We start from the raw sequence: 13,916 nt of genomic DNA, 5'->3' as shown, positions 1-13,916 counted from the left end.
CTTTGTTTTCCCTGATCGTCGCTTTTACTCCTCGGTCATCTAGCGGTCCAACTGATTCTTTTGCCGGCTTCCTGCTTTTAATATAGCTAAAAAAAATTTGTTCTCTGTGTTTTTGCCTCCATCGCAATCTTTTTTTCGAAGTCCCTCTTAGCCTTCCTTATCAGCACTTTGCATTTGACTTGACATTTCTTATGCTATTTCTTATTATTTTCAGTCGGTTCCTTCTTCCTTTTCTGAAGGATTTTCTTTTAGCTCTAATATCTTCCTTCACCTCACTTTTTAGCCACGCCGGCTGTCGTTTGGTCTCCATCCTCCTTTTTTAATATGCGGAATATATTTGGCGTGGGCTTCCAGGATGGTGTTTTTGAACAGCATCCATGCCTGATGAATATTTTTGACCCTCGCAGCTGCTCCTCTAAATTTTTTTTTCACCATTCTTCTCATTTTATCATAGTCTCTTTTTTTAAAGTTAAACGCTAACGTATTTGATTTCCTATGTATACTTACTTCAAAGCTAATATCAAATCCGATCATATTATGATCACTTTATCCAAGCCCACTTATGATCCAGCCTCTTCCTCCTCCAGGAGGTATCAGAATGGAGGGTAATGGAGGTCCTATTACTTTTAAGTACCCAAGTTGTAGGTTCTCCAGTGTTGATCATGCAGATTCAAGGTATAATGTTAAATCCTGACAACAGTTCCCCTCCCTCACAATCTGGATGTTGAAAAGGTACCCTTGGCTTCCCAGAATCTGCCTGACAACGTATCACTTCTGGTTTCTAGGAAAGACGCCACTAGGCAATGTTATGGTGTTAAGTAGAAGAGGTCTACTGACGTATGGTTGGAAGGACAGAGATCCTTTTTTCTGTCCCATACAAAATCTGATAAAATAACTTCTCCACCTCTCTGATTTAGGTTTAGAGTTCATCTTAGTGGAGTTGGCACTTATCAACACTAGAAAAAAGCTAAACCACTTCTATGCAGCCTTTACTTTTTTGCAGGGTTTACTTTCATTGAAACTTTCATTGAAGCCTTCCTCCAAGGCACTCACTGTTTCTAGGTACCTAAGTGTTGATCTAGCCCAGATTATGAAAGCTAGTTTGTCAATGGATTCTTTTTACCTGAACTACCTGATCTGGAAGGTCCTATATTTGGGGGTGATCACTTTAGCACAGAAAATTAGTGGGTTACAGGCACTAGTGATCCACCCTACAATGATTTTTGCATCAGTAGGGTGATTCTATACTTGCTTTCATATGGTGGTATCAGATTCCTACCTCAGTCATCCTTCCAACATTCATTGCTACATCACATAAGCACAATGCTGAACATACTTTACGCTTTAGATTAAAAAAAAAAACAAACAAACTTGGTCTAGGACTTACCGTGGAGAGCCATATCAAGTCTCACAATATCATAGTACTACTACTACTACTACTACTTAACATTTCTAAAGCGCTACTAGGGTTACGCAGCGCTGTACAATTTAACATAGAGGGACGGTCCCTGCTCAAGGAGCTTACAATCTAAGAGACAAGTGAACGGACAGTCCGATAGGGGCGGTCAAATTGGGGCAGTCTGGATTTAGTGAATGGTAAGAGTTAGGTGCAGAATGCAGCATTGAAGAGGTGGGTTTTAAGCAAAGACTTGAAGATGGGCAGGGAGGGGGCTTGGCGTAAGGGCTCAGGAAGGTTGTTCCAAGCATAGGGTGTTGGGAGCACACCTAGAGTAGATTTGGCCAGTCTGTCTTCCGGATTCTCTTTTGAGGTATAGAATCCAACTCCATCCCCGTTGGGCCCATTTTCTTGATTTCTAAACTGCCATAGATTGTAAGCCCATTAGGGACAGAAAAAGTCTTGCATGTAATATATGTAAACCACTTTGTTTGTAGCCACAGAAAGGTGGTATATCAAATCCATGACCCTTGACCGCCTTTATTAAAAATTTAAGAAAAAAGTATAAAACTATTTTGCAACCAAAAACAGCTTTAGATGTCTGCCTGTTAGCACTGCCTTTCATGTATTCCCCCTTTTCTACTGTTGAAGGCAGCCTGTTGCTTGGGAGTTAAGGACCTGCTATCCTGTTATCCTTGGGCAAAACAGTTATTCACCTGTAACATTTGTTCTTAATGGATAACAAGTTATAAGTCCTTGCACCCCCCCCCCCCTCCACTTCATTAGGAGTTTTCTTCTTAAGTCATCTGTTTCATTCACTGAGGAGGTCTCATGCAATGACAAAGGCAGTTAGTCAGACACGTACATATTTGTGCCTATTAAAGGTTTCTAGAAAGTTTTTTCAAAGCTGAAGAACCTTTATCACGTGTCATCAGATGACATTGCCCAGTTATGAGGTTTTATATCCTGCTGTCCATGGAGAACATTTGCTAAAGGTAAGTAGCTTAGTTTTATGTGTGTTTCTGTATTATGCCAACCACTTGATCACACAATTTTCCTGCTCTGAAGCTGTCACATTTTTGTTGCAGAGAGATTGATACACAACAGCAAGAAACAGGAAAAAAAACCTACGGTAAATCTAAACATTGAAAAGCAAGTAGGGGATGACCAAATGATTTCCAATAGACGTAATCACACACTTGCTGTACAAGCACCAGAACAGACCCAACATGGGGCTGTGTTTTGACAGGACAAACCGCCTGCTTCAGGGGTCTTCAACAATTGTTAGCTCAAAACAAATATATTAAAATTGTTAAAAAGCCAAAAAAATCTACAACTGTACCTGTAAAATGAAATGTAAAAAATGTCAGCATATACAATTAAGTAACAGCAGATGCAAATGATTATAAAAACAGAAAAACATTTGTATTCATGTATAACATTGTACAAATAAACATATGAAACCAATTTGTAAAAGAATCAATGTACATAATATAAAAACAATAAAAGCACCAAAAAACAAACACATGCAAATAAGAATGCTAAAATATAACCACAATATATGATACTGTACAAATCAATCTATAAATATAATGTGAAACCCTTATATGGTTCAAACAAACACATGTAAATTAAAATCTTATCCCCTGTTTACCAAGCCGCACAGTAATGCAGACATAGCCCATTAACTTAGAATGGCCTGTGTTGGCGTTGCAGCACGGCAGCTGCTACGTGGCTTAGTAAATGGGGGTTAAAATATAATTACAAGGTAAGACATAAATGTATACCTGAAACCCAGATAATTCACTGTATACTGACTTAAATGTAGCAATGTAAACAAACTGCACTAAAAAATAAAAATACGCACGCCAAGGAAACAGATTAAAAAAACCTCAAAGTTAAAAAAACAAAAAACGGTGGTCTATCTCCAATAAAAACCTAAGGGCCCTGTTTACTAAGGTGCACTGGGGTTTTTAGCGCTGCTAAAAATCAGTGCGCACTAACCATGTAGATGCCTATAGGAATATTATGGGCATCTACACGATTACAGCACGCTAATACTTAACGTGCGCAAATCAGTGCGCACTAACCATGTAGATGCCTATAGGAATATTATGGGCATCTACACGATTACAGCACGCTAATACTTAACGTGCGCTAAAAACTCGAGTGTGCCTGTATCGCAGCTTAGTAAATGGGGCCCTTAATGTGTAAATATAAAAGTGAATATGAAAGGGTATGTGGAATGATGACAGTCCTTGAGAAAACTGCTTGAAAGGGAATTGCCAATTGAACGATGTTTAAAAAGTTTGTAACGTCACAAATTAAATAAAGCAACCTTTACTAATCTGTGGTGCTGGAGCAATGTAATAATTGTGATTAAACAGAAAAGCGTGTGCTACTAAAAAATGAGAGTAAGCAGATGTCAAAAGCTAAAATGAAGAAACCAATAGCACAATGCAATAATAATAATAATAAAGGTGATAAAATGGAGTAGAAATTGAAAATGTAAACCCCAAAACACGATAAGTATATGCAGCGGCAAAGGTGAAAACGATTATTTAAAATATCAAAAAATGCAAGGACAGGGAGAAAAGAATCAAATGGCAATACAGCATTCAAAAGGTGCTAATATGGCTTAAGAAATATATGTGACTGTAAAAAATATGAAGGCAAATGCTGGTAAAGGACTCTAGTTCAACCAAATGCACGGGAAAAGAGAGGGGAGAACCACCCACAAATATTGCAAAAGGACTGTAGTCTAGCCTAACGCAATGGAAAAGTGAGAGCAGAACTGCCCGCCAAAAATACATGAAAAATTGACAGACCTGAAGCAGTGAAGATACAAAACCAAAACGCTGTATAAAATGCTACTACTATTACTACTACTTATCATTTCTACAGCACTACTAGACGTACGGAGCACTGTACATTGAACATGTAAAAGACAGTCCCTGCTCGACAGAGCTTACAATTTAATCATGACAAACAGGATAAATAAGGGAATTACTTAAGGTGGGAACCAACAATCCTTATGTTTCAGGTATACTTTTATATTTATAATTGTCTTACCCTATGCTTACATTTTAAGATTTTAATTTACATGTGTTTGTTCTTCTGTCTTTATGCATTGAACCATATACATAAGTACATAAGTGTTGCTATACTGGGACAGACCGAAGGTCCATCAAGCCCACCGTTATATTTATAGATTGATTTGTACAGTATCATATATTGTTATATTTTAGCTTTCTTACATACATTTGTTTTTTGATGCTTTTATGTTTTTTTTATATTATGTACATTAATTTTTTAAATGTATTTGTTTCATATTTGTACAGTTTCATACATGAATACAAATGTATTTCTGGTTTTATATTTGTTTACATATGCTGTTTTTTAATTGAATATGCTGACATAATTTCTTTTTTAGAGATGAACTATAATAATATATAAGGGGACGAGTCTCTACTCCTGATAGTAACTCTAAGTATAAATCAAAAGAGACTGATTATTTACTTAAGCCCAATGCTAAAGTAGAAGTAATTCTAGGAGGAAAAAGCCTCAAGAAGCACCTTTTCCACTGTCTAGGCGGAAGAAGGGCTAGGGCTACTTCATCATTGCCAAAAAAACCTCCTAATATCAATTGCTTGTCTTATAGATATAGAAATCAGAACGGGGAACTTCAACCACAGACACAATATCGTTCCTCTTAGTTAACTTTCAAAAGAAGTACTTAGCTTGAGGAGCGGGTCTTCCGTCAGTGTTCCTCCGTATAAATCAGACCGTGGTTAACGGTGGCCTCCGTTTACGCCACTGCTGCATCAGAACCACTGGTCACTTGTTCTGCCGAAAAAACATTGACATTCATGATCAGCTGAACTATATACTAAAAAGACAGCCTACTGTACATGTACCTTACATTCCTCCGTTCAGTCAGCCGATGGATCATGAATGACAGCAGTATATTCAAACATGGCGGCTATTTGTACTTTTTATGACATCAGACACTCAGAATATCACCCAATCAGAGCCCTGTTGATCTAGACCTATCGGTTCATTTATGTAGATGGTACTTCAGGGTGATCAAAAGAAATGTGCCCATTCTGTTTTTCCATTAAGCCCTTTCGGGGATACTGTATCGTCGGAAAATCCATTGCTGTTCTTTTCTGAGAAGAAGCCGGCGATAATCATCATCGCTCTCAGCTGTTTCGATTTGTTGTAGCACTACACACTTCAATGAAGTAAAACAGTGTGATAATTCCGTGCAGTGAACTGCCAATGGTGAGGTCGTTTTCTTAGTCGTAATCACACTTTTATGTTCTATTAGTCTCACATATAGTTGACGCGAAGTCTTACCAACGTAAAGTTTTTTGCAGGGACAAATTAAACAGTAAACTACCCCACTCCAGTAAACTACCCCACTTGACTTACAAGTGGTGTTAGTGAGCAAGGTAGACCTATGTCCAGTTACAGGGTCTATTAGTAAATTGGTTTCAAGCATAATAGAACACATCTGACAGTGGCCACAGCTTTTATGTCCATTGAAGGTCACCGAACTATCTTGAATGGTTCTGAAGGTCGAGGGGCAAAGCATTTCTTTCAAGTTGCTACCCCTGCTGTACGCCAATCTTATATTAGATCCTGTAAATAATGGCATTGTCTGTACAATATTCCAGTGTCTCTGAATGACTTGTGACATGTACGAGGCTTGTGTAGTATATTTCATCACATAAGTGTCACAAGTCATTCGGAGACACTGGAATATTGTACAGACAAGTGTGGACAGATGACTCAGTCTCTTCAGATCTCGAATGGGGCTGTAAAAGTAGCTCCCTGTTATTAAATTTAGCCTTATTATAGGCATTCTTCACTACTTTTTTAGGGTAGCCTCTTTCAAGTAAACGATCCTTCAGACTCCTAGCTTGGTGTCGGAAATTGCTGTCTTCTGAACAGATTCTTCGGTACCGTAAAAGTTATGAAAAAGGTAAATTGTCCTTTAAGGCTTTCGGATGGCAACTCGTATAATGAAAAAAGTGTATTCCAATCAGTAATTTTTTTTATAGACGGATGTTTCAAAGCGGTTAGACTTCTTACAGTAACGTCCAGAAAAGTCAATTCCTGCCAGTCTGCATTTTTAGTGAATTTAATATTAGGATGACATCCATTCAAATATATATTAAATTGATTAAGAAGTTCATCGTCTCCATGCCAAATCATAAAATACGTCATCAATGTAACGTACCCATAACTTTGCTATCTTTATAGCGGCATGGGTATACAAACAGGTCTTCAAAATGTCTCATGAATAGATTAGCAATTGACGGAGCCATCGTGGCCCCCCTTGCGGCTCCTGAAATCTGCTGGAAAATTCTTCCATTAAATTTGAAATAATTCTTTTCCATCGCTGTGGAGGCTAATTTTAATATGAAAGACCTTAGTTCCACTGTGACATGTCCTTGTTCATTTAAAAAGCCCTTAATTACTTCTAGAGCTTCTTTCTGGGGTATAACAGTGTAGAGAGATACAATGTCTAGGGTGACAAGCTGCACTTCTAAGCTCACTTCCATCAAACCAGACCATTCACCCAGTAGATTCATGAATTGAGTAGAGTCTCTTATGAATGACCTACCTTTGGCCACTAAAGGTCTTAAAAAAGTGTCAACATAAACAGATAGTGGTTCTAGTACTGATCTTCTACTCGAGACTTATCGGGCGTCCGGGGGGGGGGGGGGGGTCTATCAGAGTTTTATGTACTTTCGGTAGAGTGTGTGCCTTAATATTTAAAAACTGAAACTCTTTTTGAGTGATCAGACTCGATGCAAAAGCTTCTCCTGTCATAGCAAAATTTTTTTCTTTTAAAGCATCAGTTGGGTCCTGAGTCAGTTCTTTATAATCGGTGATTATCATCAATTGCCTCCAAACTTCTTTATCGTAGGTAATACGGTCCTGAAGTACAAATAGCCACCATGTTTGAATATACTGCTGTCTTTCGTGATCCGTCGACGGACTGAACGGAATGTAAGCTACATGTACAGCAGGCTGTCTTTTTAGTATATAGTTCAGCTGATCATGAATGTCTCTGATTTTTCGGCAGACCAAATGACCAGTGGTTCTGATGCAGCAGTGGCGTAAACGGAGGCCACCGTTAACCACGGTCTGATTTATACGGAGGAACACTGATGGAAGACCCGCTCCTCAAGCTAAGTACTTCTTTTGAAAGTTAACTAAGAGGAACAATATTGTGTCTGTGGTTGAAGTTCCCCATTCTGATTTCTATATAAGACAAGCGATTGATATTAGGAGGTTTTTTGCCAATGATGAAGTAGCCCTAGCCCTTCTTCCGCCTAGATAGTGGAAAAAGTGCTTCTTGAGGCTTTTTCCTCCTAGAATTACTTCTACCTTAGCATTGGGCTTACGTAAATAATCAGTCTCTTTTGATTTATACTTAGACATAATTTCTTTTTACATATACATATACATTTTTATTTTTTTTGCTTTTTAATATATTTGTTTCGTGGTGACAGTTGTTGAAGATCCCTGAAGTAGGTGGTTTGTCCTACTGAAACAGGGCCCTGTGTCAGGTCCTGTTCTGGTGCTTGCACAATAGATGTAATCAGACACTTTATCTGCCTACTGCCAGTCATTTGGTCATCCCCTACTCGCTTTTCAACACAGAGAGATTGATGTCACCAAAATCTGCTGAAAATAACAAGTTGATTTCCTGAAAAGTTTTTCTGTTAGTACTTATTTTTCAAGTTTGTGTTGAGAATAAGAAATATGTAATTGTTATGTTTAGTATTTTGTTTCTTTTTTCTACTCTTTTGCAGGGTTCCCAGTGGATCCACGCAAGGTACTGATAGTAGCTGGCCATCACAACTGGATAGTAGCTGCATATGCTCATTTTGTTGTTTGCTACAGGTATAAATGTTTTTGTGAGTTGGTGTTTTTTTCACTTACTGCTTTTCTCCATTAACAAGTGTGATTGAATCAGCACACAAGTTAGTGAAGTCTTCCAGTGGCACCTGGATTGTACAGCAGTTCAAACTTCTCCCCACACACAACAATCCACTTGGTGCAGTTAATAACATCATTTTGTTTTTTTCCACTTTGCTGAAAGCTCTCCCAGCTTTCTTTGAGTTTTTCTTTTCTAGTCTTTGGTATTTTTTGTTCACTTTTTTGTTCTTTTTCTTAAAAAACAAACAAAATCTGCCCAGCTAATTCATTCTGGCTTTTGCCTAGACACCAAGAGACCATGATGCAGGCAAAGTCAGGCTTCAAACCCTGCCCAACTTGTAGCATAAAAATAGCAAATAGCGAGACCACAGACTTTGATGACCATTTTACACATAAATAGAGATCGGAATTTGAGATGTCCAGGTCAGGATGTGCTCAGTTCTCATGGTATTTTAGAAAAGGATCTGCTGGCATACAACCTTCTCTAAAATACTTGTAGGAGTGCACATGTATTTATTTATTTGCACCATTTATATTCCGCATGATCTAAAATTCTTGGTGGATCACAATTAGTAAACTCATAGTATATAATAACAGACAAAATCACTAACAAATCCTAATCTTTACTACCTCATTAAAAGCATGTCATTTCTTTTAGGCTAAGTGTTTAAAATAACTTAAGTCTGCCTCATAAGCTTGCCTAAATAAATATGTTTTTACTTCTTTTTTTAAATGCCTCTGTCTGTCAAGTATGTTTTTAAATAAGAAGGAAGAGTATTCCACAGTTTAGGTCCTGCAATTTGAAAGAACGAGGCCTGGTATTCTTCCAGCCTCACTACGTGGAAAGATGGTTAGTGTAGTAGACTTTGATCCTGGGGAGCTGGGTTCGATTCCCACTGCAGCTCCTTGTGACTCTGGGTTCAATTCCCACTGCAGCTCCTTGTGACTTTGGGTTCGATTCCCACTGCAACTCCTTGTGTCTCTGAGCAAATCACTTATCTCTCCATTACCCCAGGTACAAAGAAACTAACAAACCTAAGGGCCCTTTTACCAAGCTGCAGGAAAAAGGGCCCCGTGCTGGCAGTGGGAGCCATTTTTCCTGTGTGCCAGGGCCCTTTTTACCGCAGTGGGTAAAAAAAGCCCCCAGCACACAAGGCCATGCGATAAGAGAACTCTTACCGCATGGCCATGCGACGGAAAACCCTTACTGCCACCCATTGAGGTGGCAATAAGGGCTTCTGCGCAAACCCAGCAGTAACCTGCCCGATTTACCACTGGGTTACCGCCGCACAAGCCATTTCTGGAGGGCTTATTCTCCCCCCGGAAATGGCGTGTGTCGGGGTGGGACTACCGCTGGCAGCCACGTTGGGCTGACAGTAATCCCAAGTTGGTCTTACCGTTGCTCTATAAAAGGGTCCTTTAGATTGTGAGCCCTCTAGGGACAGAGAAAGTATCTGCATATAATGTGTACAGCGCTGTGTACGTCTAATAGTGCTATAGAAATGATTATTAGTAGTAGATAGGATTTTGGCATGGTTTGCAAATCTTTCTCAAATTCCAACTTTAAACAAAATGATATAGCACTATGATCAGACCAGGGAACAGTAAAAATGTCATTAATTGTTTAAAAATGAAAAGGTATCCTCTTATCTATAAAAAAAAGAAATCTAAAATATGACAACCACAATGTGTTGGCGCATCAAACATCTGTTTCCACCCCAACATATCCAAAACGTACACAAAAAGCTGAACAGTTTCATCTTAGTACTTTTGTCAACATGCAAATTAAAATTGCCTAAAATCACTTTTGAAGGGAGATTCATTTCTACCAAGATTTTAATAAAAGGAGAAAAATCCGTATGTAGTACTCCTAGAGCACCATAACATAAAATTACATTAAATGCTGTGGAGATCAAAACTAAAATTTCCAGACCTTCCAACATAAGCAAATCTTTTTTTTTTTTTTTTAAATTTGAGATAATACATATATTTCTGTCATAATCCAAAGGAAATGTAGACATCATTGATTACATTCCCGAAGGAGGTACCAGAAAAAAAAAATCAAAGATGAGTAACTCATCTAACATAACAGCCCATATTATGGGAGAGGGTGAGATAAATTCAGAAAAAGCACAACAACAAATTCTAAGAACAAGTCTTAAGTATAATGAGACTGGATCCATACCATAGAACTCTATATTCTCCAGTCAGCCTAACAGTATCTACTATGCTCTTGAAATAATTTCTCCATTTGTGAAGAATCATGAAATATATATTGAGTTCCCTGCAGTGAAACATAACTCTTACAGGGGAATCAGAGACAAAATGAAGCATCTAAAGCCAGTACCTGATTCTTCAAAGCTAAAAAAGCTTTCTTTGCTAATTGAGGGGTCCTTTTACTAAGGTGCGCTGAAAAATGGCTTGCGGTAGTGTAGGCGTGTGTTTTGAGCACGCGCCAATCCATTTTTCAGCGCGCTTGTAAAAAAGGCCTTTTTAAAAGTTTTGCCAAAATGGATATGCAGCAAAATCAAAATTGCTGCACGTCCATTTTAGCTGTGCAACCTTAGCGCCAGCCATTAACCTAGTAGTAAAGTCTCACGCGGTAACCGGGCGGAAATGACCTATGTGCGTCAAATGCCACTTGGCATGCGTAGGCGCGTCAGGAAATAAAAATTATTTTTCGGCCACTCGTATCAGACGCACGGTAAAAATGAAATTACTGCATCAGCCACCAGGTAACTGTGCAGTAACTCCATTTTGGCACACGGGCGTGCATAAACGCTTATGTGGCTTTGTAAAAGGGTCCCTGAGTGTTCCTGGACACATCTGGAAAACTCTGTATGGTTTTCCTTGAAAAGGGCATAGATATGTTTTTAAAGTAACCTCTTAATACTGCAGATTTACCCCCTTTGTGTAAAAAGGTTATCAGGAGGGTGGCCTTAGCAGCAATGAAATCTGTAGAATTCTCTAAAAATGCAGTCAAATCTATATTGTCTGCTGGACCCAAAACTGCTTGATCACCCTCCTGACCTTCCAGGAAAACCTTTCTCATAGATATAGAACAACACTTAACCAAAATTGAATTTTAGAATTTGGCAGAGTACCTCCTTAAAATATTTCCTTGCCAGCATTTCTGCTGAGAGGTAATAAGTTATTGGAAAATTAAACCTAAGGTTCTGATTCCTTATATTATTTTCCATTATCTCATGCTTACGATTCAAGAAGAGACAATCTTTAATTGCAGAAACGCTGGTATTTTGCAAGGAGGAAATTTTCTTCTCAATATTATTCACTTGAAAGGAAACATTTATTTATTTGTTTGTTTGTTTGTTGCATTTGTATCCCACATTTTCCCACCTATTTGCAGGCTCAGTTTGGCTTACATTATTCCGTAATGGCAAACGCCATTTCCGGGATGACAAATACAAAGTGGTATTGCATTAAAGTTCATAAGTGACAGATTAAATAACCTGGGCACCTTCGCATTGGACACTGGCGAACAGATCCCTGCTTGGCAACCCCCAGCGACGCACTACTGACTGGAACGCTGTGTTGCTCTCTCTGCTTAAACTTAGAAATTGATTTAGTAGTAAAAGAACATAATTGAGACACAACACTCCTCAATAGTGATTCTGTCTGGTTGACAACTGTCCATAAGAATGGAGTGCTTCAGAGTTCTGTACTGGGACTGGTGCTATTTAACGTATTTATATAAATGATCTGGAAATCAGAACAACAAGTGATGTGATTAAATTTGCAGATGACACTAAACTATTCAAAGTTGTGAAAACACATATGGACTGTGAAAATTTGCAGGGAGACCTTAGGAAATTGGAAGACTGGGCATCCAAATGGCAGATGAAATTTAATGTGGACAAATGAAAAAGTGATGCACATTGGGAAGAATAATCTGAATCATAGTTACCTGATGCTAGGGTTCACTTGGGAGTCAGCACCCAAGAAAAAGAGTTAGTGTCATTGTAGACAGTACATTGAAATCTTCTGCTCAGTGTATGGTGGTGGCCAAAAAAGCAAACAGGATTCTAGGAATTATTAGAAAAGGGATGGTAAATAAGACCTAGATTATTATAATGTATCTGTATCACTTCATGTTGTGACCTCACCTTGAATATTGCATTCAATTCTGGTTGCTGTGGCTCAAAAAAGATATAGTGGAATTTAGAAAAGGTTCAAAGAAGAATGACCAAAATGCTAAACAGGATGAACTCCTCTCATATGAGGAAGGGCTAAAAAGGTTAGAACTATTCATCTTGGAAAAAAGAAGGCTGGGGGGAGATATGATTGAGGTCTACAAAATCCTGAGTTGTATAGAATGAGTAGAAAAGAATCTATTTTTTTTTACTCTTTCAGAATGTAGAAAGACTAGGGGACACTCGATGAAGTTATATGGAAATACTTTTAAAACAAATAGGAGGAAATATTTTTCCACTCAACGAATAATTATGCTCTGGAACTTGTTGCCAGAAGATGTGGTAACAGCGGTTAGTGTATCTAGGTTTGAAAAAAGTTTGGACAAGTTCCTGGAGGAAAAGTCCACAGTCTAATATTGAGATAGACATGGGAAAGCCACTACTTGCCCTGGGATTGGTAACATTGGTCTGGCCCAGTATAGTTATTCTTATAGTCTTATGTAGTAATGTGTTTTTGAGTAATAGGAATTTCTGGTGCCAATTCAGGTGGAAAGACAAACTTCTTTGGGGGAAAAAACCTCAGTAGTCGGGGAACTTAAGCCAAGGATCTAAAAGAAGCTCTCTTGAATGATGAAACATCAGATGTTATTACTGGCTTCAACCCTGGTACAACATGGGACCCTTGACAGCTGGCATTGATGTTCTCACTATCTTCCTGTTTTCCCCCATTAAGATGTAAAAATCAATATTAACAGCAGTTAATTCAGATGTGAAAAATGGAGAAAGAAGAAGGCTTACCCAGATGACTAGAGTACCCTCTCTCTTCCTCTGTACTCCAAGGGGCCTGGCATGCCCCTTCAGCCACACCCTGTGGACGCACATCGCAGTAGCGGCTGGGCTTTATAGGGAGAGGGGCAGCGCTGTAAGATGATATCAGACGCTGCAGAAAGCCAGCCAATTCAGAGAGGAGTGCAAGCTGTAAATATACTTCAACATTCTCCAACACTTGGTGTTGGTCTCCGTCTAGCTCCTCCTCTCCGACACCCTGCAGTAGCGGCTGGGGATTATGGGGAGAGGTTGCGACACTTTGAGATGATATCAAACGCCCCGGGAGAGCCAGCCAATCCAGAGGGGAATGCAGGCTGTGAATATACTCCAAGGTATTCAAAACCTTGGTGTGGGTTTCCATCTATCGCCTCCTCTCCAGGCAAATTGTTTTTATGTATTGTAAATAGTCTTTTAAAGTAATAATTATACCACCTCTTTTATCTTGGTGTGTGTGTGAAACAGCAAAGTAGTGAGCACCTGTAGCAGAAGTAGCCATTTTACAAAGATATACATTGAAATGATGAACAGCAGAGAACCAGCATCTTCCGTATGGAGGTGGTGACAACTCTTACATGTAAATGGCT

The 13,916-nt window shown here is 38.8% G+C and overlaps 1 protein-coding gene across 1 annotated transcript in view; it reads left to right on the top strand.

Annotated features, from left to right (window-relative positions):
- KCTD3 (potassium channel tetramerization domain containing 3) overlaps positions 1-13,916 on the top strand; it is a 263,829-nt gene that overhangs the window by 90,367 nt on the left and 159,546 nt on the right. The window contains exon 7 of the mRNA XM_030196030.1: positions 8,227-8,317. Within this exon, the coding sequence (XP_030051890.1) occupies positions 8,227-8,317 (91 nt within the window). The remainder of the gene's footprint in view (positions 1-8,226; positions 8,318-13,916) is intronic.

The sequence above is a fragment of the Microcaecilia unicolor genome, chromosome 3 (assembly GCF_901765095.1).
Source record: "Microcaecilia unicolor chromosome 3, aMicUni1.1, whole genome shotgun sequence".
Lineage (NCBI taxonomy): Eukaryota > Metazoa > Chordata > Amphibia > Gymnophiona > Siphonopidae > Microcaecilia > Microcaecilia unicolor.
This window is presented reverse-complemented; position numbering and strand designations above follow the sequence as displayed.